A 21,175-nucleotide genomic window follows, 5' to 3' on the forward strand; every position below is an offset into this window, starting at 1 on the left:
CTTCAACTGTGTACTGAGTTAAGGGTATGAATACTTATGCAATGTATTTATTTCAGTGTTTTATTTTTAATAAATTGGCAATGTAGTTACAATGCAGTTTTTTGCTTTGTCATGGTGTATGGAGTGTAAATTAATGTGGGAAAAAAAGCAATTTAAAGCAGTTTAACATAAGGCTGCAACAACAAAATCTGAAAAAAACGAAGGGGTATAAATATTTTTTAAGGCACGTAGGGCCAGATTTACTAAACAGGGCAAATTATCATGATACAGCAAGCCTATAAAAGTTCTGCGGTTGATATACTGACAATGTGCAAATAAAAAAAACAGATGCAACCAGATCATTTCCATTATGACCAACATAATCTGCCAACAGCAGCACAAATTAGCAACTATTTTTGGGCGTTAAATACTGGTGCAAATCAGTAAATTAACCACAGCAAACCTTAGTAAATCAAGCTGATGATTTATTTAAATACTCTTCTCTCACAAGTTTTGCACTTGAAACGGAAACTCCTAAAAATGCATATGCAATAAGGTCAGCCACAAAAATAACGGTTCATCACTCATTTCAAACCGCGTGTCTTTATTAAATCCTGACAGAATTTTTTTTTTAAATACCACAACAGTTAATAAATCTGGCCCTTAATCTTTTAACTTTTTAAGTCTAATTTCAGCATTTATAGAGATGGAAGAACAATGCATACTTGTGTGTGTGTTTCCAATGCACAGGGGTTGGATGTTCCTGACAGGAAGTGGGCTCTTAGCATTTCCTCTGAGGCCTGTACCCAGCTGGCCCTGAGTGTTGCAGCCAAAGGCATAAACCAGACCAGTGGAGGGCACGAATGCCAGGGTGTGGTGCCTGTGATGTAAAAACAGAGGTATGCTGTCAGATAACCCATCTCATACTTATCGGATGACTGCATTCACAAAATGAGACATTTATTAAAGTCTGTGTAAAGCAATGTTAAATATGTGTTCTGAGTTTGTCACAGCACAGAACAATGTGTTATTAACCACCCAGCCAAATTTGAGTGCTTAAAAAAAACAGGCAAGAAAATAAAATAAGGTATAAAAATGTTTTTTTTAAAGAAAAAAAAAAAAAAAGGCATTATTCTCTGCTCTCAAATGCTGGGGGTGTGTCTGCTGTCGGCGCTGAAACCACTCCCCTCTTAACTGCAAAATACTGCTACAACCAGAATGGACGACCGAGCTGTTTTGTAAATCACAACCAGGTAATATGCATTTACGTGATGAAGGCATAGCTAGCTATCAAACTGTACGCTGTAGTATCTAATGGCAATGATAGCAACTTGCAATTGCGTGGGTGAACTGATGCTAATGTACTCTAGTTATTATAATATTAAAGGAGCCCCGTCCAAAAAATCCTGAACACAAAATGGTAAAAAAACTGTCAAACTCCACTATTCAGTACTACATAGTTTACACCTTTTCTAATGTGTTTTCAGAAATACATTTCTATCATTTATAATGTGTTTAGAAACAATTCTCTGAATTGCCTTTACACAGACTTTAACCAGATATGCTGAATGCTTGTTAATGGAGTAGCATAATTCACTTAATAATATAATATAATTACTATTTGGCAAGAAAAGGCCTTGTAATAAGTGTAATCACTCTGGATAAAAGAGTGTGCTGAATGAATATTACTGTTTAAAACATGTTTTATGCTTCTACATCCTATTTTTGTTCCTGCAATTTTTGTTACAAAGCAAAACACATGTAAACATACAATAGTTTAATTAATTTCAATAATTATCTACTGTATACTAATGGTTAACATATATGCAGATGCTAGTTTTCAGAGATGAAGATGGCATAAATATATATGACAATATAAATTAGTGCACATTAATTTATTTTAAACTGTGTTTTTTAAATAATTACACTACTGTTAAAAAGTTTAGGAAGATTACTCTTTTTTTGTTTTAAAAGGCTCACGAAAGCTGTAATTATTTGCAAAGCTGAATTTTCAGCAGCCATTTTTCACATGATCCCTCCGAAATTATTGTAATATGCTGATTTGCTGCTCAAGAAACATTTATTATTATTTATCATTATGTTAAAAAACATATGTGCTGTGTAAACCATGATATGTTTTCAGGATTCTTTGCTTAACAGAAAATTATTTGAAAAGAACAGCATTTATTTAAAGCAGAACTTTTTGCAACATTATAAATGTTGTTTGTCACTTTTGAACAATTGAATGCATCCTTGCTTAATAAAATTAATATTGTATTAATAATAAATTGTCTTAAAAGTGCAATACTGAAAAAACTAAAGACACTAAAAGGAACTAAAGGAAATCAGCACATCCACCAAACTAAAACAGATGGGCACAGAAATGTGCATCTTGTCTAGTACATATACTTACCGCCCACAAGCGATCTGAGACACCTCAGTGCCCATGAGCTCCATAACTCTGCGTGGAAGAGGCTCGTTTCTGGTGGAATCGTGGCCCAGCTGTCCTTTTGAACCGTTTCCAAATGTGAACAGACCCCCTTCCTGAAGCAAACGCAGTACAAATAGCAATGCTTTAGTGCTCAGGACTGAATATGACAAACACAACTGAACAACGTTCATATTAGGCTACTCTAGTACAACAGAGACTCCTATATAAAACAATGCAACACTGTCATGCATTAAAAAAATTGAATCAGTACGTGTTTTTCAGCACACTGCTCTACTTTGGCTGTATAATCAGAACCTTTGTCAAGGCAGCTGTGTGCTCTTCTCCACAGCTGATGTACACCACCTTCTGTGACCTCAGGAACTTGATGTGACAGGGAACAGCCCGGTCTATGAGATCACAAAATTGTGCCACTCTTTAATCCTATTCACTTTGGATTGATAGACAGTAATGTTTCGAGTCCATGGCAGAATTCAAACCAACAACCTTTCGGTTAGCAGACCATCTTGGTCAGTGTGTTTTACCTTGCTCGTCATTGAGGCCTAGCTGCCCGGCACTGTTCTTCCCCCATCCGAACACGGCTCCAGAGAGCGACAGGGCGAAGCTGTGGTCTCCTCCAGCGCTGATTTGAGCCAGTGGGATCCCACATAGTGATTTGAGCGGTTGAGGAGACAAAGTGCTGGGCTCTCCCTTTCCTAAACCCAGCTGACCGCTGGAGTTTTCTCCCCATACGAACAACTGACCATCTGAGAAGAGGAGGACAGCGGGAAACTTCATTTACCGGCACAGCAGAAGTACAACAGAAAACAAAACTACTGATACATCAGTGAAAGTCTGCTTTTACCTTTTGCAAGTGCTATGCAGTGATGGTTGCCACACATTACTTGTGATATTCGATGCTCGCACAACTTTTTAATCAACCTAAAGAAATAAACACACTTATTTAAGAAAGCAAGATCTGGACTACATCTGCTAACAAATGCACCTGGTAAAACAAATGCTAAACATACAAAATACATACACACATACAAGTTTGGGATCAATAAGATTATTAATGTTTTAAAAGAATTCTCTTAGGCTCATCAAGGCTGCATTTACTTAATCAAAAATACAGAAAAACTGTAATATTGTGAAATATTATTATAGTTTACAATAATGGTTTTCTATTTGAATATATGTTAAAATATAATTTATTCCTGCGATGCAAAGCTGAATTTTCAGCATCAATCCTCAGTGTCACATGATCCTTCAGAAATCATTCTAATATGCTGATTTATTATCAGTGTTGGAAACAGTTGTGCTGCTCAATATTTTTTTTAAACCTGATTCTTTTTTCATGATTCTCTGATAAATAGAAAGGACAGAAGTTATTCAAAATAAAAAAATTTTTCTAATAATATACATCTTTGCTATCACTTTTTATTAATTTAACACATCCTTGATGAATAAAAGTATTCATTTAAAAAAAAAACTGAAATAATAAAAATTTTATTCATAAAAAATAATTTAAATAATTTTTAAATAATAATTGTTAAAAAAGATTTCTATATAAATGTTGTTCTTTTTAACTTTTTATTTATTAAAGAATTTATTAAAGAATTAACAACTGTTTTTAACAGTTAAATATGATAAATCATCAAATTAGAATGATTTCAAAAGGATCATGTGACACTGAAGACTGAAGTAAAGAAGCTGAAAATTCAGCTTTGCATCACAGGAATAAAGTACATTTTAAAATATATTCACATAGAAAACAGCTATTTTACATTGAATTAAAATTTCACATTATTGTTTTTTTCTGAATTTTTGATCAAATAAATGCAGCCTTGATGACCAACTTCTTTAAAAAAAAAAACATTAATAATCTTACTGATCCCAAACTTTTGAACGGTAGTGATGATGAAAGTCCACATGGAATGTGATTTTTTAAAATTTGATTTGTATATTTATTTATTTTTGCAGTTTCTGCACCAATTGTGGGGGGAAATCTGTGAAATTTAGAGGAAATGGATTTAATGTTTCTCAATTCAAAAACTCTAACATCTAAAGAGAAACATAATTATTCTCAAGCATTTTTTTTTCATAAATTATAATTAATATTCCAGTACCTTATATATTCCTACACACCTTACTTATCACTTATTAATTTTTAATAGCTCCTGCACTGATTGTGGGAAGAAACCTGCAGTTCTGTGAAATAGGTTTCATTTTTTATGCATTAATGGATGAATTAATTAAGGGGAAAAACATCTCAATGTTTTGTTTTTTTCTTAAAAACAAAAACACACTCATTTCCAATAAATTTTTAAAATAATTTAAATAAATATAAAATAATTATATAATTAGTTACATCATAATAATAAAGTCATTTAGTATTATGTAAAAGGGTCAAAGGTTCAAGAAGGTGGATGCATTGTTCTACTGTAATGTTGTAAAAGGTTACATATGGTAACTACTGTATGTTAAATGAACCAGAGGGTCCTGCATTATTATTGGTAGCTGAAAGCATTACTGAACTATCCAAAATATTTAATAAAGAGATTCTTAGTTTACTGACTGACCAAGAATCTCACAGTCAAATGCCAGTGGCCTTGATCATGTCACCAGCATGAAACCAGATGAATAGCCCTCAATCATTAACCCGCCCTGGCTGCATTGCGCTTGTGAAATTATTCAAATAACTGAGATGACACGTGATGTTCACATTCAAATACAGGGCTGTGTGTCAGGAAATGTTGTTTCATCTGTTGTGGGTTATTCAGCAGTGTTAGAGAAGATTTTTCAGTAGTAGGACATTACATCTATCATTAAATCCAAATCGCTTGCATTCAGGAGCCCCCTGTGGTGTGAAGAGCCCCATGCAGGGACCCCCTCAAGAGCTTACGAGGCAATTAAACCCTCATTAGATTTCCCTATCTAGAGCAAACATTACAATGCAAAAGAAGCAGCGCCTGAAAAAAGCATTCATACCACAAAAAAGGAAGGTATAAATGTAATAACAGGAAGCAACGCATCACATGCTTGAAACTTGAATATTCTTGTGCACAGCTGACAGAAAACAAAACAGAAAACAATGAATTATTTGCAGATCTAGTGTTTTGGATGAACTACTACTTTGATTTCAACATCAGACTGCTCTCATTTATGAGCTTATAAAATGTTTTAATTTAACTTTGCATAACAAAATGCTGTAATGTTTTACCTGGGCACGCGGACCGCCTCTTCAGCCGTACCCAGACCGAGCTGCCCTCCTTCTCCGGCACCCCAGGCAAACACCTGGCCCTGCTCGTTCACCGCTAGAGAGTGAGCCTGCCCACACGACACGCCGGAGATCTTTTGAGCATCCAGAGCTCCTACCAGCTCTATAAGAAACACAAAAACAGATATATATATATAACCGTTTAAATGGTAAACCAATTTGAATTTTTAAAAAAAAACGACATAATGGTACAAGGTACACAGTGTCCTTAATTGAGAGGAGCATCCTGTTAACTGCATATACTTCTGACTAATGGTTGGAAAATTTTTAGAACTATTAATGACACACAACTAATTCTTTTACTGGGCAAATAAACCAATTGTAAACGGCCATTAACAGAAGCCAGAGATGCTGAAGACGAACGCAAAGAGGAGAAAATACTGTATCAGGCAGAGCAAACTCCGGGTTTAGTTACAATGTAATGCATTTATTAAGCATTTCTCTAAAATGACCAAACTCATTGTACAGGTTTTATAATAATGATATTAATGATAGACACGCAACATGCCTTTATATTAAAATGAAATGTAACCACTTCTCATAAAGAAACAAGAACATGTTCTTTTCAGTATGCTAGCTTATGCCCCGCCAGATGGATTAATAGGTTACAGTTCAAATGTATGCATCTAACCTTCATTCTAAATGAATCTCTTCCAAAATCATCCCTCCCTAAAATTTTCATCTAGGTTTTAATTGTTGACGAAAATGTCAATAGATTTCCGTTATAGTTTTTGTCATTCTAAAGCATTTTTTATTTTTGTCTGTGAAAAAAAAATGTTGACGAAAACTATTTGTCAAAGAAATTAACACTGGTTAAGGAACTGTCTTTACTTTTCATGCAGTTGCTTTGTTTACGGCAGAAACCAAGGAAGCACTGTATTGCTGCTGTTCCATAAGCGCCACCTGCTGTCAGAGAGTAAATATGCATTCTCTTTCTGCAGTTTTTGTTTCGTTCAGATGTTTTATGTAGCACAATATCACAAAGCTAAGGTCAGACCTTTCTGTTTTTGCTTTAAATTTTGAAAACATAGAATTCAATTTATTGCACATGAAAAAATGCTCATGCTATATATAGTATGTTTTTTTGGATCATGATTAAAAGGAAGTTCTGCAACAATTTCATGCATTCTGATGAATATAAAGACACTGTTATAAACCGTCAAACTGCCAGAATCCTAAAAACCTGTGACACAGATGACATTGATAATAACAGCGCAAATCAGCTTATTAGAATGATTTCTGAAGAATCATGTGACACTGAAGACTGGAGTAATGATGCTGAAAATAAATTATATTTTAAAATACATTAAAATAGAAAACAGGTCTTTTAAATTGTATTAATATTTCACAATATTACTGTTTTTACTGTATTTTGGAACACAAAAATGCAGCCTTGGTGAGCATTGAAGACTGGATAATGTGATAATGTGTAGTGTGTAACAAGTAAAACAAGATGCAGACACCTAAATGACACTGCACGAAGGTGTGTGGCATCAAAAAAATGGCATATGCAATCTTCATTATCTCAGCAAGCTGTCACCAATACAGCACTGGCTTAAATGAAACCAAAAACAAACATAAAAAATCCCCTTTGGTGAACGTGGTAAGGTGAATCTGAATGCCTACTTAACCAAAACCCCATCAGAAATAACTTTCATTCTCCACAAACAAAATGTAGGTCATTGAAAACTAATGTGAAAACACACATTAGAAACCCATTAGACACACCTTAAAGAGAATAATTGCTCTTAAGCATTTTATGCTCAGCATAGTAAATAATAGCCAAGACATCTATTAAAAAACATGAACAAAACTTACAAAACACATTTCCACCATGCAACCCTTTTAAAAACCAACACAATATGTATCATTCTACACATGAGATTCATACATAGTTTATTAGTATCTAGTTACAGCACTGGACATAGAATAGATGTAACTATGTAGCAATGCTTGTCATTGTTTTTGTTTTCTAATGTATCAACTAGTTTCTTAGCTTCCTTTCCACATACCTCATATGAACTCTCATATCAGGGCCTTCTATTGTACAAACGGTGCTATCTTATTAGCACAGACATGTGAGAGTCCGTCTGCCGCTTGGAATTGTTTTCTTATAAACCGGATTAGCAACCCTGAACTAGTGAGTCCCAGTGCACGCTGGATAAAACAAGATCTGCTGTCATCACTGATTGTTAATGCATTTTAATACTGTACAATAATAACAGCATGATCAAACAAGCCATTTTTATAGGACAATATCCAGAGCACATTATTAGTTTATTGCCTCATTTCTGAGAATCATGCCAATTCATATTTCACTTTTAGGTGTGCCAAGATATTGTGCTTACAAACGTTTTCCATGTTGCACTGTACGTTTAAACTGAATTTATGGCAAAGGCATGTTATAAACATTATAATCTAATTCTGAAGCATCATAAATGGGTTCCACATGTCTGAATCTATTTGTTGGGGCATCACAGGCTTTTTGAAGAGATATGAGCGTCAGTTTATGTCAGTTACCTGGCCTCCATCCTCCCTTGTCATGGCCCAGCTGACCGCAGGTGTTGGAGCCACAGGCGTAAACGCTCCCATCATGCAACAAGAAGAGCGAATGATGGCTCCCGCACGCAATTTCTTTAAGACCCCTCCCGTCGAACATGCAACAGCTCCTCGGCTCGAAGACAGACGCCTCCGACGCACCGATGCCCAGCTGACCCGAGGCACTGCTTCCCCAGCACAGCATCATGATTCACACATAAAGAGGGAGACAGATGGAAGGATCTGGAATAAGGGAGAGCTCCTAGGCTGTGCCGCCTTGCCGTCTCCGCCTGTAAGTGACGGATCTGGAACAGAAAAGAAAACTCTGGCATGAGACGCTAGCAAAACAAATAGGTGAGAAATCGGTGGAAGGGAAGGGAAGAGGTCACACCCTATTCCTGTTTCCATATTGGGCAGTGTGTGTGTAAATGACAGCTAGTGTGGACGGCCGGGCCCTTGAGACGAGAATGCAGATCATAAACCACCTGGTGTGGTTAAATAAAACCACAGATTTACCAATCCATCTGTCTCCTACAAAACGTACTGAATCATCACAATTCATCGCATTCACTCTGTAAAACATGTACTAATAAAAGTGGGCATTTATGTCTAGACAGAGGACAGATTACACACTATGGCTGGCTAATATATAAAATATTCACAATTTTGTTAGTAATATGTAACAACATCATCAATATTAAAAATGTTTTAATAGGGCTGGCGCTTTCCGGAAGTTTAAACCGGCCCAGCCATGTTTCATAATGTTCGTTCAAACTGAATTTATGGTAAAAGGTACATTCTTAAGTATAGAGTGTTTTTATGACGTGTCATCAGTCGGCCATACTGGTGCCACTAAATGTAAACAATGCCACTAAACCGAATGGAACCCGCAAATTTTGCTGATTATCACTGCTGAAAAAGGTCAGTTATTGTCATGTTTTGGGCTGTACTAATCGGTCGAACCAAGAAAATCATTTAGAGTACTATGGACTGCCAAAAGTTATAACAAATCAAGGAGAACAGTGCATAAAACTGTCGTTTTTGTTTGGTCAAACTGAACCAAGATTTCCAGGGCAAGAATCTTGACAACATTCATGTTTGTTCTCATCATTTCCTGTCAGGTAGGTGAAATATTAGGCTAATATCTTAATGAATTCTGCTCGTATGTACCATCTATTAACTGTAATTTGTCAAAATACTGCGCTCTTTCCTGCTTACTAAGTCCTTCTCTATATGATTTAGGAGGTTCCACACGTTTTTTTCATGGTTTAGACAGCATACATTAGCAGAACAACATATTCAGTAGTACATTAACATGCAATCAATGCTGTTGTTTACATCCGAGTATCTCCAATATTGCCGCGCATCCTGCTAACTGACCAAACCGTGAAGTAAGTGCATCACTTCTGAATAAGCACAGGCGTGTCCTGAACATTCATGTCCTATTTTTGAGCAACAAAGTAATAAATGTCGGAATCTAATTGCTTGTGCTTCATAAACACATTCCGAAATACCATATTAGTTTTTTTTAAGAGATATACGCGCTCCGAGCGTTCGAATTTTTTGCACCATTTGAGCGTTCTGGGATGCTTTTCCCAAAATTGTTGCAAGTTCTGTCCTTACCAATAGAGTTCAGTGGAATTTGCGACCATAGTTAGCTAACGACGCTTTGTGAAAGGCAGCCGTGAACGTTTGAATCGAATTCTGAAGAGCCACTCATGTTGCAAGTTGAATTCATGGCGAAGGTAAGTCCTGAACAACATTAGAATTTTGTTACATTTCGAACGTTAGACTTTTTGCGTATTAGCTAACATTACTGGTGCGTTCTGAACTTTGAATCGAATTCTAGAGCAAATGTATCGATGGCAAAGGTACGTTCTAAACATGAGATTCTAATTTAGAATGGATAAGTTACGTTTTAAATGGGTACAGCTGAACGCTCGTATACATTTTCTGTAAGATCATATAAGTGTTCCAAAAATTCGAACTTTATATCTTTGGAATAACGTTAGGCGTGTTCTGAACGTTCGAATCTTATTTTTGTGCACGGTAAAAAAAAATTCAGGACGTTCGAATCTCACTGTTGGGACATCATGGGCGTGTTTCGAAATATTACATTATTGCAGAGATGTGCGTTCCGAACATTCGACTTACGCGTGTTACTGGCGCGTTCCAAAAGTTCGACATTCAAATCGATGTCATGGGCGTCATGTGCGCTTTCCGAACCTTCTAATCTAAAGTGCCTGTCATGGTCAGAAATGCTGTGTAGATAGGCAGGACACCAGGTTTAGTAACACAGCAGAAATCTTCAATACGTGGGTACAATCTGTCCAATCCGAGTTCGGCCTGTAAGAACAAGCTTGGCACATTTCATATCTTTAATAAGTCAAATCATGATGTGGTTCATATAACGTTACTGCAGATATTAATTGTCAGACATTTTATCGTACTGTACAAGCGTTAAATACAGTACCTCAATACTTATATTCAGGCTAATGTCAGGACAAACTGACACATAACACCGCACTGACACTCACTTAACTGTCATCACGCGAATGCAACCCCCTCTCTAACGTAAGTCAAAAATAAACATGTATTTAGGGAGGAGATAATGTTACCTGGTAATATGCATTTCGTCTCCTGTTTATTCGGGCCGTATATTACTGGAATGGTTTCAGTTTAATGGTTCCGACAAAAACAAGGAAGTTACGACTCAGATTACGGCGTCACTGACCACGTGACTTCTGTCAACCTTTGAATCAATAGAGGGCGACAGTGAGTAAAAGCTTAGTCAATGTAGATGTGGCCCTGATGTGCACTCATACTGCATTTTTTAGTTGATCAACCAATGTTAGAGACTGATTTCATTTAAAGATTTGGGATTAGTAAATGTACACGAAATAGCAAAGCACCATGTCAGATGTAAAAAGCCAATATATTCAATTGATAATGTAACATAATATAATATAATACAATATAATATAATAGAGTTTACTCTAGTGCAGCATTTGTACATTGGAGAAGAGGAAAAAAAATGAAAAATACACACATGTTTTTTATTTTTTTATTTACATTTTTTCATTATTTAATCTTGGCTTGGAAAAATAACAGTAAAAATAGATCAAAATGATATATAATAAATAAAATATAAATGATTTAATGTTAAGAAACATTTATTTTAAATTAAGTTCATAAATACAACAGAAATTGTAGCATTTAGAAAATAAACCTCTTGTATCCTTCTCTGGTAGTGTATAGAAATGTAAACTTAAATGTAAATTTAAAACATTTTAATTTATTTCACACATTAAAGCAGAAACTCATTTGTAAAGTAAAGTTGCTACAACAAACCCCGTGATTCAATCATCCCGCTCTCCCTTATATATTAAGAAACACTTCCTTTTACTTTTATGGAAGATCAAGGATCAGCCTTTTTATCTTAGTGTACTCCAGCATCTGCCTCATTCTTCCCAGAACCCCCTCTTGTGGTTGATGGCTTCAATTAGTTTAGCCCTAAGAGTTTCCTTGTTCTGATAAACAGGAAGGTCTAGCAGAGCATGGCAGGTGAGGGCCTGTGGTATATGGTCCTGAGTGAAGTTGAACAGGGGTCTCACTCTCATCTTCACTGCACTCATACCCTGAATAGGCACTTTTTCAAACCCTGTCAAGAACACTTAAGAAAGGAAATGGGGAAAATGTATTTGAAAGCACTCTGGGTGTGTATTTGGCATACAGTACAAAGTCAAAGTTGTAGGAGCAGCTAGAATAGTTGTAAATTAAGTATGATTTGTTAAATTAGATCTCATTTCGACAAATGTCATTTCTCAGTAATTAGACACAATCACAGCACTATTCAGTATAATCACTAGTAAACTTACACAGAAAGGCCTTTTTCTCATTTGGTGTCAGTTCATCAAACACCTCCCAGAATGAGATAATGGTTGGATGCTCTGCATAAAACGATCCTTCATATGTGGTGTTCTGTTGATTAAAAGATATATGTAGTTAGTATTTAATTGTTCACAATGTGAAGAGCATATGACATTTCTGTTTGAGATATATGGGCTAGCATGGACCTGTTTGAGTATGTCCCAGTCATATTCCTCATTGCCCACCAGCACTCCTCTCAGCTCCTCCGGTTCAAACATCTCCACTATGCATTTGTCGCAGGCTTTGAAGAAGCCTCTCTTGAATTCTTCAAACACTTCCTCCACTGATTTATTAAAGATATAATCCACATACTTGTCCACAAATTCTGTTCTGTAGCAGAAATTAAGTTTTGCATCTTATTAAATATTATACTATGTTCAAGATTAAGATTAGGCAAAAACAAAAACAAATATAGCTGCAAGCAGCAATTACCGGGGTTCGAGCATTAAGGCCTTTTAGGTGGTATGCAAAGTTGTTCAGAATGAGGGGATATATCATACAGATGTAAGTGTAAGATCTAGTGTTTGTGTGAATAGATGAGCATTTTTTAACAATTTGAGGCCATTTACCATAAAAATCTTGTTTTTAAAGCCTTTTTAGCTTTTATAGCGCCACCTATGCTCCGATCTCCATGAAACTTTGCATGCTTGTTAAGAATCATCTGACACATGTTTTCACCAATTTTTGTAAAGTTTTGAGTTTTCGTTTTGGTTTTATAGGCTTTTGGGTATATGTGGCCACACCCCTTTTGTAAATTAACCCAGTTATAGCTAACCAAAGGAAAAAAATCAACATTTTTTTGATAATTATTGATCTAGAGAGTCCAGAGAATATTACTGCAGTGGTTTCATCGAGATTGAGCAAAAAACCTAGGACTAGTTCGCAAAAGTAGGTTTTTCACATATTTGTGAATAATTAATGAACGATTTGATTGACAGCAATGGTTCTTGAGGCAAAGTTGTTCATCATGAGGAGATCTATCAAATGATATGCATATTGTGTGGATGTGTGAAACACCACGTGATTACAGAGCCATAGAATTCGTTAGCGCCAACTAGTGGCCGATTTGTTTCAAAATTCTTACAGACCTTTATGGCCATGAGTCAAACATGCCCAGTGAGTTTCGTTCCTATCGGCCTCTGTTAACCTTGTCTAATAGGTGCTCAAACTTTGTTGGCCGATGGCGGCCATGTTTTTTGAGATACGCCATTGTCCTTATAGACCCTTATGGCACATTGGACAGAGACACTGCATACCAATTTTCAGGTCGATCGGACCAACGATTGTATAGTTATAGTCATTTTTATGTTTTTTCAGGCTTATAGCGCCACCAAGTGGCAGAGCTGTGCAATTTTTTTGATTTGACCAAAGATTGAGCTCATACACATGAGTACCGAGTTTGGTGAAGATATCTCATTTGGTTCATGAGTTATAGCCATTTTAGTAAAGATGGCCCTCCACCTGACAAACTTTTTGGGGCCCCTTCGCAGCGATGTGTCAAAATTTAACATTTTTTTGATAATTATTGATATTCACTGTCCAGAGAACATTTCTGCACTGGTTTGGTTCCGATCGGGCGAAAAACCTAGGACTAGTTCGCAAAAGTAGGTTTCAGATATAACGCCATTTTGCGGAAAAACGGTCCGTCCCAGACCACAAATCGCGCCTGTGCACTTTTGTGCGTATTGACCCAAGGATTGCAACGATGTAAAGTTTTTGAGTCTACGACAAAAATTGTACGAGCTACGGCCAAAAATGTAAAAAAAGTTCGTTTTTTGCGCTGTAGCGCCACCTTTAGGCCGATTTGGGCGAGACTTTGTATCTGAGTAGCGAGCAAGACTACTACGATCTGACCAAGTTTCAGCTCTCTAGGCCTTACGGTTTGGGCTGCACGATCAGTTTTACCGGAGAAGAATAATAATAATAATAAAAATCCTTACAATTACAATAGGGTTTCAGTGCTACGCACTCGAACCCCTAAAAAGCACTAACCTGTTATATATGGTGACCTCTTTTCCTGGCTCAGCTGGATCCAGTTCAACTACTGTTCCGTCCCATTCAATCTTATGTATAAAGATAAAAAAAAAAAAAATTGTTCAAGAAATAATGAGTCTCATTCACTAACCATGTGTAAAAAAATACTGGAAAACAGAAACCATAAGTATGCAAAATCACATATTCTGCATGGCCTTACAAACATGTTAAGATTACATTTTATACATAGATATTTTAATATATTTAAATATATTTCATAGAAACTGTTGAGGTTCCTCTGCAATAAAAAGCAGATGCGTCTATGTGCGTCTGGCTAATGAGGTATCTGTAATTTGGGTCTGTATAAAAGTATAAAATGTTTCTTTTATTTGAACTGCTTGTGAGAAATTTAAAGGAGAATTCCACTTCCAGAACCAAAATTTACTGATATTTTACTCACCCCCTTGTCATCCAAGATGTTCATGTCTTTCTGTCTTCAGACAAGAATTTATGGTTTCCCCCCCGAATTTATGGGCCCCGATTTTGAACAAAAATGTAGTTTAAATGCAGCTTCAAAGGGCTCGAAAAATAAAATTTGTATACTTTTTAAGCACAAACGCTTGTGTAGCACAGGCTCTGGGATGCGCGTCCACGACACTACAAATCACGTCTAAGTTCATCGTCTGTGTACTCCGGCTCAAAAAGGTAGAGTATGGCAAAAAAACTCCATCTCATTTTCTCCTACAACTTCAGAATTGTCTTACATCTTTGTACCTTTTTGTTTGTAAACAGTATTTGACTCACTTGCACTTCCTTAGTCTTTGCACGTTCGCTTTGTAAACACTGGGTCTGTAGTTCCGCGTGACCTTTCGACGTGATTCAATAGTATGTAGCGTCGTGGACGTGCATCCCAGAGCCTGTGCTACACAAGCTTTTGTGCTTAAAAAGTAAACAAATTTTATGAAAAAAAAAACGGCCTCGGCTGGGATTGTTTAGAGCCCTTTAAAGCTGCATTTAAACTGCATTTTAGAAGTTCAAACTCAGGGGAACCATAGAAGTCTACTGAAATGTCTTCCTCAAAAAACATAATTTCTTGAAGAAAGAAAGACATGAACATCTTGGATGACAAGGGGGTGAGTGCATTATATGTAAATTTTGGTTCCGGAAGTGAACTTCTTCTTTAAGAGCACGTCTTTAGAATTCATCAGCCTTTAAAGTACAGAAAGCTTACAGTATATATGGAAATTGTTTGAGCATGTTTTATGCAAATGACATGAGAATTAAACAAACTAACCGTGTAGTACATATACATGTCCTTAACACCATCACTGTAGTCCAGGATACACCGCAAACTCCTAAGAACATCATGTTTCAGATTCATTATACAATAGATAGTAGCAGTGATAGATGGCAGCGCATACATGGGCACATGGGACATACATTTTAGCAGTCATTATACAAAAATATACCAGGAGAATCAAAATAAAATTCACTGTTAAAACACTCACTTGCCAAGACCTGGATCCAACTCGATCAAGTCTTGTAGAGATGGTTTGACGTTGAGAAGTTTCTTGAACAAGGCTAAAGGAAAAGGCAGATGCACTACACAGCTGTTGTTGAAGGCCAAGCCACACAGAACCCCAAACAGGAAGTACTTCTCCTTGTTCACGCTGAGCTGGTGTGGAATAATAAGTGGTTAAGGCCAAAGAGAAAAAAAAGTAAAAAAAAATGGGAGCATTAGGTATCTTAGAGGCCGTTCACACAATAACTGTTTTTCCATTCTGTGTAAACGTGCTAGCCTGACTTGTTCGGCTGTTAAGCTCATGTCGTTCAACTTTTTAAAAAAATTTTTTTTTTTTTCAGATTTTTCACATTTGTTGGCCCCTTAGGTATGTAACCTGATTTAAAGGGATAATTCACCCAAAAATGACAATTCTGTCATTATTTACTCACCCTCATGTCGTTCGACACCCGTAAGACCTTTGCTCATTTTCAGAACACAAATTAAGATATTTTTGATGAAATCCAAGAACTTGACCTACCACATACTGTACCACGCTCAGATTTCATCAAAAATATCGTAATATTTTAAGATACGGGTTTGAAATGACATGACGTTGAGTAATTAATTACAATTTTTTTATTTTTGGGTGAACTATCCATTTAACGTTTAATTAAACTTTAACAATGACCTAATGTAAAATGTCTTTGCCTTACCTTTGTTGGGAACCAGCTCATAGTTTCATTATCATTGTACATGAACAGCTGAGACTCTCGTGCACAAAGCTCTTTAAACGCATTGTGAAAAAAGTCCCTCTTGTTGACATCTGTTTTTCTCATATCCTCTGTGTAAAACACCTGGGTTAGATAACCAAAAGAATTAATTCATACTGCAGCTTGTAACTGTTCCTGTTTAGGTTTGAAAATAAAAACTATACAAAAAATATTCTCTGAGTTATCAAGCTTCACATTGTTCTCTTTCCTTACCGCCAGCCAAAATTCTCTGAGATGTTGCTGAGTGGCCATTCTCAGCTGAGAGAAACTGTCCTCCAGCAGCGCTGTGCGTCTCAGAATCAGCTGAAAAGCACCCTGCAATTAAAATAATTCATTGTGTGATTAAAAAAAGACTAATTCCCAGGAAACGTTTAGGCCGATTTTTTTAACATCAAAGCAAAATTACCTGCCATAGTCTGTTCTTCATATAACTACATTTGGCCTCCAAGTTAAAGATGCATGGAAGTGATATAAGATTTCTTAAGATTGTCTAAAACAAAACAAATAGGAAGTATCATGTTAGTTTATCTGAAATTTGCATACATATTAGATATGGCTTTGGTGCTCACTTTGTAGTAGTTTTGCTGGGCCATCAGTGCTTGGATTTTTCCAGTCATGTTAAACCACACCCAGTTTATATTCACGTCTTCATTGGTAGTTTCCACCTGTTCATTTGGGAACAACAAAATTGTCAAGTATTTCTGGTTTTCTTCTGAAAAAAGCTGGGGTTGGCTTTTTAAATTTAATATAAAAAATCCTCTCTGTTTCAAATAACTTAAGTAGTAAGTTATGTATTATAAATACAGCGATTGCCTCCATATTTACTGTTGTCTATCAAGACGTAATCGATGATATTGTAGAATTATTGACCAAAATGTGCCCATATACACATTTTTTGATTCTCACCACATCTAGTAGATCATTGATGTCATTAATGATGAAATTACTCTTAGTGATGTTTCTGTTGGCACTGCAGCAGACCTTTCAGAACAAAGACACAAATGCATATAATGTATATGTATATAAATTTAGAAGATTAAATGTTTGCTTCTGATCAAATGTATAATAAAACCACCTGATAGACCATCTGAAGTATCTGCACCAATTTTGTCAGGCGTGTCAGTATGTCCCAGTTTATACTGTCAGCAGCAATCCTGCCAATTAAATTAGCAGGTGCTTTGCGAAATAACTTCACCAGGCTTTTGAGCCAATCACCAGGCAGTTTAGACCAGTACATCTCTGAGAATATAACAAAACATAAAAATACTTAAACAAATACAACAAGGACAACGACACAATGACTGAAAAGGGTTTCAGCTTTACCCAAAACCTTGCGAGCATCAAAATTCAGCTGAAGGATTTTGGAGGCCACAGCTTCAGTGAGTTCAGTTCTTTGTTGTTTCTGGAGACGTCTGATGAGCTCAGGCAGGAGTAGATAAACTCTCAGCGATTCCACACCAGTTGGATTTGCATTCAGAGACGGCAGCAGTGTGTCTTGAACCACCTTCACTACCTGAGGTACAAAAAAAACCTGAATCTTATTGTTTAAAATGTAATTAACATTTTTTATGTAAATGTTGGAGTTTGCAATTACCTCTGATACTGATTTTTCATTCTTTGATAACTTTGAAAAGGATGTTTTAACCAGATCAAAATCCAAACCACAATGCTCTTCAGATGTCTGATAATGTTCATCACAACTGCAAAAACAGACATTTTCATTAAAATAATCATTTTAGGCATAAAAGGAGGAATTACTAGGTAAGACTATTTAATTGTGATTAGGATATTTACCTTGTTTTGAGAAAACTTCCATTCAGAGAGGCAGCAGAGCAGAACACTTTGTTTATGTCTCTGTTAACAACAAAGCTATGCTTTAAATAATATTTCTTATAGTTTCTTGATATTAATTACTGTCTATAATTCATTATCTCATTGGCACAAATGTGTTGATTCATTTTTGTTAAGTTTCAATGACATACAGTAGTACATAAACGAGCCTTTAGCATTTATGTTGCAATTGCAATGTAAGCACTATATATACAACTAAATCAAACACTCACCTCTTTACCACTTTCCATTGTTCACTTCCAGACACCCATCGGTCAATCATTCTGTCATCTAATGTCAGAATATCTCTGCTTGGATTTCGTTTAGGCTCATTCCCAAGTTCCTACAATACACACAAACGCATAAGTAATCACACTGCAGCAATAATTTAATTGTTAAACAATTTGTGAATGAAAACTGCCTGTTTTACTGTACCTTAAAAAACAAGGCAAATGAATGATTCTCCCCAGCAATTACTTTTCCAATTGCATATTCATCATTGTATTCTGTGTGCAAATACTTAATTTAGTTCAGAGTTCTGAGCAACATCTTGAGTAAAAAAAAATATTCATAAGCAACCTTATGCTAAAAGATTATAATTACCATCTGGCAGATCCACAGGGAAAGGTACAGACTTATTGATCATATTTCCATTTCCCAGCTGCCCTTGTATCCCACATCCAAATGAGTAGATCAACTTTGACGATGCGACTGATACGAGTGTGTGATGTCTTTGAAAGAAAGAATCAAATGCCTCATTACTGAGCTGAACTCATACATCACACATTACCATGTGAAGAATTAGAAATAAATCTGTACTATTGCTCTGAAATGCTGATTGCTAATAAAGCTTATGAACGGTCTTTACCTCCCACATGTGACCTGTGACACTTTAGATCCCCACAGTTCAGCAACCACCCGCGGATAATGTTCGTCTTCAAATGAGTTGTGCCCAAGCTGACCAGAACCTCCTGATCCAAATGTGAAAACTGCGCCGCCCTGAAACATAAACCATTTATTACACTTTCCGTCCAGTTTGTTTTATGCTAAATATGGATATACAAAATATTACAAAACAATACCTTTGATAAAGTGGCAGTGTGTTCACCTCCACATGAGATGGACACAGTTTTCTTCTGGTGCAGACCATTTACAACCGTTGGGACGTGTCTGTCTGTGGTGGAAAAACAGTAAATTCATTACATATTCATGATACAATACATATATATGCTTTGATGTAGATTTAACACAGTATTGCACAAATTTAGTATATTTACATGTGCTTTCATACTATTTCTGATTAAGTTTTTACATAACAAATAAGACCTGTGGTGTCTCCAAGGCCCAGCTGTCCAGCAGAGTTCTTTCCCCACCCAAACACGACTCCAGAGAGAGACAACACAAAGCTGTGGTCTCCTCCAGCGCTGATCTGAGCCACTGGGATCCCACTCAGACTCTCAACATGTTGAGGAGACGGAGAGCTTGGATGATCTTTCCCCAATCCCAGCTGACCGTGAGAGTTCTCACCCCATACAAACAACTGACCACCTGAAAGAGCAACAACTCTGAATATCTACACACAATCATAATTGATGTCAATCATAAGATGTCAAAATATGAAAGGAAAATGTCAGATGTTAGATGAATTGGTTGTTAATACCCTTAGTTAGTGCCATTGAATGATGGTCTCCACATGCGATTTGAATCACCTGCCTGTTGTTCAGACTACTGAGAGGACTACAGAAACAAGAAAATCTGTCAGATATACATTTGTTATTATCATTTATGGCCATTTATACTGTTATGCTTACATAAACAAACCTGCACATAGTAGATTTGTCCATAATGAGAACTTTTCCTGAATCAGAAAGAAGAACCGCACCAGCTCCTCCACAGACAATCTGTCTGATTCTGTCATTCTTTAGCTGTAGTTGCTCTGCAGTAAATTAAATATTTTCATCAGTTCAACTTCTGTTCAGACTATAAATAAACAAATAAATGCTTATATAATTGTAATTAATTCCATTAAGAAGTCACTAACATTATACAGTGTAGCTCAGGAGCTCGTGTAATTTCAAATATATAAACTTATGAAAATAAAAGTTGAAAAGAAATTTATCTGTTAAGTATTATATAATGAAGACATCAAATTTCAGCGTCATTTAGAGCATCATACTTAGTTTTCCATCATGATCATAGTCTTCACTACGCAATCTCACGACCGAGACCCTCCCATCCCTGATAAATCCAGCAAAACTCCTTCCAGCTGACATGTCCTGAACTGCTGTGTTCGGACACACGGATCGTATACCAGAATTGCCATGTTTGACCTTGTCAGGTGGTACCAGTCCGAACCCCTCTCTGACCTGCGCTCCCCAATAACACAACATGATCACAGCTGATGGATAGAAACTTCAGACTCCAGCAGCGTCTCTGTTCATCTCTGGACTGACGAACACATTCTGGTTAAATATATAGAGCGAAAACGAGAGCGAAACTGCTGACTGTCGAAATTCATCGAACCTTGTTATCTATTAAGCGATTTCCCACGAAACGAAAGTATTGATGTCATTCTTCCGCGTTTATAGTGAGTTGGAGATAATGAATGCATGATGATGGGAAAACGAAAGCAAAATCTAAGCCAAATTCATCCACACTCACTAGTGTGTTTTATTTACTTCGTGAATTTATTTCGTGCAGTCAGCTGATTCAAAGGAGTGACACTGAAACTGCGTGACGACGTGGTCCTGTATTGTTTACATACAGTTCACGTCAAAAGTTTACACACACCTTGCAGAATCTACAAAATTATTTTACCAAAATAAGAGGGATCATACAAAATGCATGTTATTTTTTATTTAGTACTGACCTGAGTATAGTCCACAAGAGAAAATAATAGTTGAATTTATAAAATGATCCTATTCAAAAGTTTACATACACTT

The 21,175-nt window shown here is 36.3% G+C and overlaps 2 protein-coding genes across 3 annotated transcripts in view; both read right to left on the bottom strand.

Annotated features, from left to right (window-relative positions):
- herc3 (HECT and RLD domain containing E3 ubiquitin protein ligase 3) overlaps positions 1-10,967 on the bottom strand; it is a 38,418-nt gene extending 27,451 nt beyond the window's left edge. For both annotated transcript variants that reach the window (XM_051115405.1, XM_051115414.1), the window contains exons 1-8: positions 10,844-10,967; positions 8,208-8,530; positions 5,631-5,790; positions 3,273-3,349; positions 2,953-3,174; positions 2,726-2,817; positions 2,393-2,523; positions 705-859 (exon numbers count right to left, since the gene is read on the bottom strand). In XM_051115405.1, coding sequence (XP_050971362.1) covers positions 705-859; positions 2,393-2,523; positions 2,726-2,817; positions 2,953-3,174; positions 3,273-3,349; positions 5,631-5,790; positions 8,208-8,433 — 1,063 coding nt within the window. In that variant the 5' untranslated portion in view covers positions 8,434-8,530; positions 10,844-10,967. The remainder of the gene's footprint in view (positions 1-704; positions 860-2,392; positions 2,524-2,725; positions 2,818-2,952; positions 3,175-3,272; positions 3,350-5,630; positions 5,791-8,207; positions 8,531-10,843) is intronic.
- A 343-nt stretch (positions 10,968-11,310) lies between these two features.
- On the bottom strand, positions 11,311-20,849 carry herc56.1 (HECT and RLD domain containing E3 ubiquitin protein ligase 56.1). The gene is made up of 24 exons (XM_051115440.1): positions 20,410-20,849; positions 20,055-20,169; positions 19,894-19,970; positions 19,560-19,781; positions 19,316-19,407; positions 19,102-19,232; positions 18,837-18,964; positions 18,669-18,739; positions 18,467-18,576; positions 18,198-18,257; positions 17,998-18,103; positions 17,727-17,916; positions 17,479-17,642; positions 17,310-17,384; positions 16,973-17,068; positions 16,810-16,893; positions 16,617-16,718; positions 16,347-16,487; positions 15,638-15,804; positions 15,424-15,484; positions 14,148-14,218; positions 12,302-12,485; positions 12,104-12,206; positions 11,311-11,898 (listed from the first exon to the last, which is right to left on the bottom strand). The coding sequence occupies exons 1-24, from the start codon at positions 20,621-20,623 to the stop codon at positions 11,687-11,689; spliced, it is 2,976 nt and encodes a 991-aa protein (XP_050971397.1). The 5' UTR covers positions 20,624-20,849; the 3' UTR covers positions 11,311-11,686.
- Between the last annotated feature and the right edge of the window lie 326 nt (positions 20,850-21,175).

The sequence above is a fragment of the Labeo rohita genome, chromosome 1 (genome assembly GCF_022985175.1).
Source record: "Labeo rohita strain BAU-BD-2019 chromosome 1, IGBB_LRoh.1.0, whole genome shotgun sequence".
NCBI lineage: Eukaryota > Metazoa > Chordata > Actinopteri > Cypriniformes > Cyprinidae > Labeo > Labeo rohita.

Coding starts and splice junctions, on each gene's coding strand:
- herc56.1 (XM_051115440.1), bottom strand. CDS start 20,623: ATGTTGTGTTATTGGGGAGCGCAGGTCAGAGAGGGGTTCGGACTGGTA. Junction 18,740..18,836: donor CCCTGTGGATCTGCCAGATG/GTAATTATAATC, acceptor ATTTGCACACAG/AATACAATGATGAATATGCA. Junction 17,643..17,726: donor TGATGCTCGCAAGGTTTTGG/GTAAAGCTGAAA, acceptor TTATATTCTCAG/AGATGTACTGGTCTAAACTG.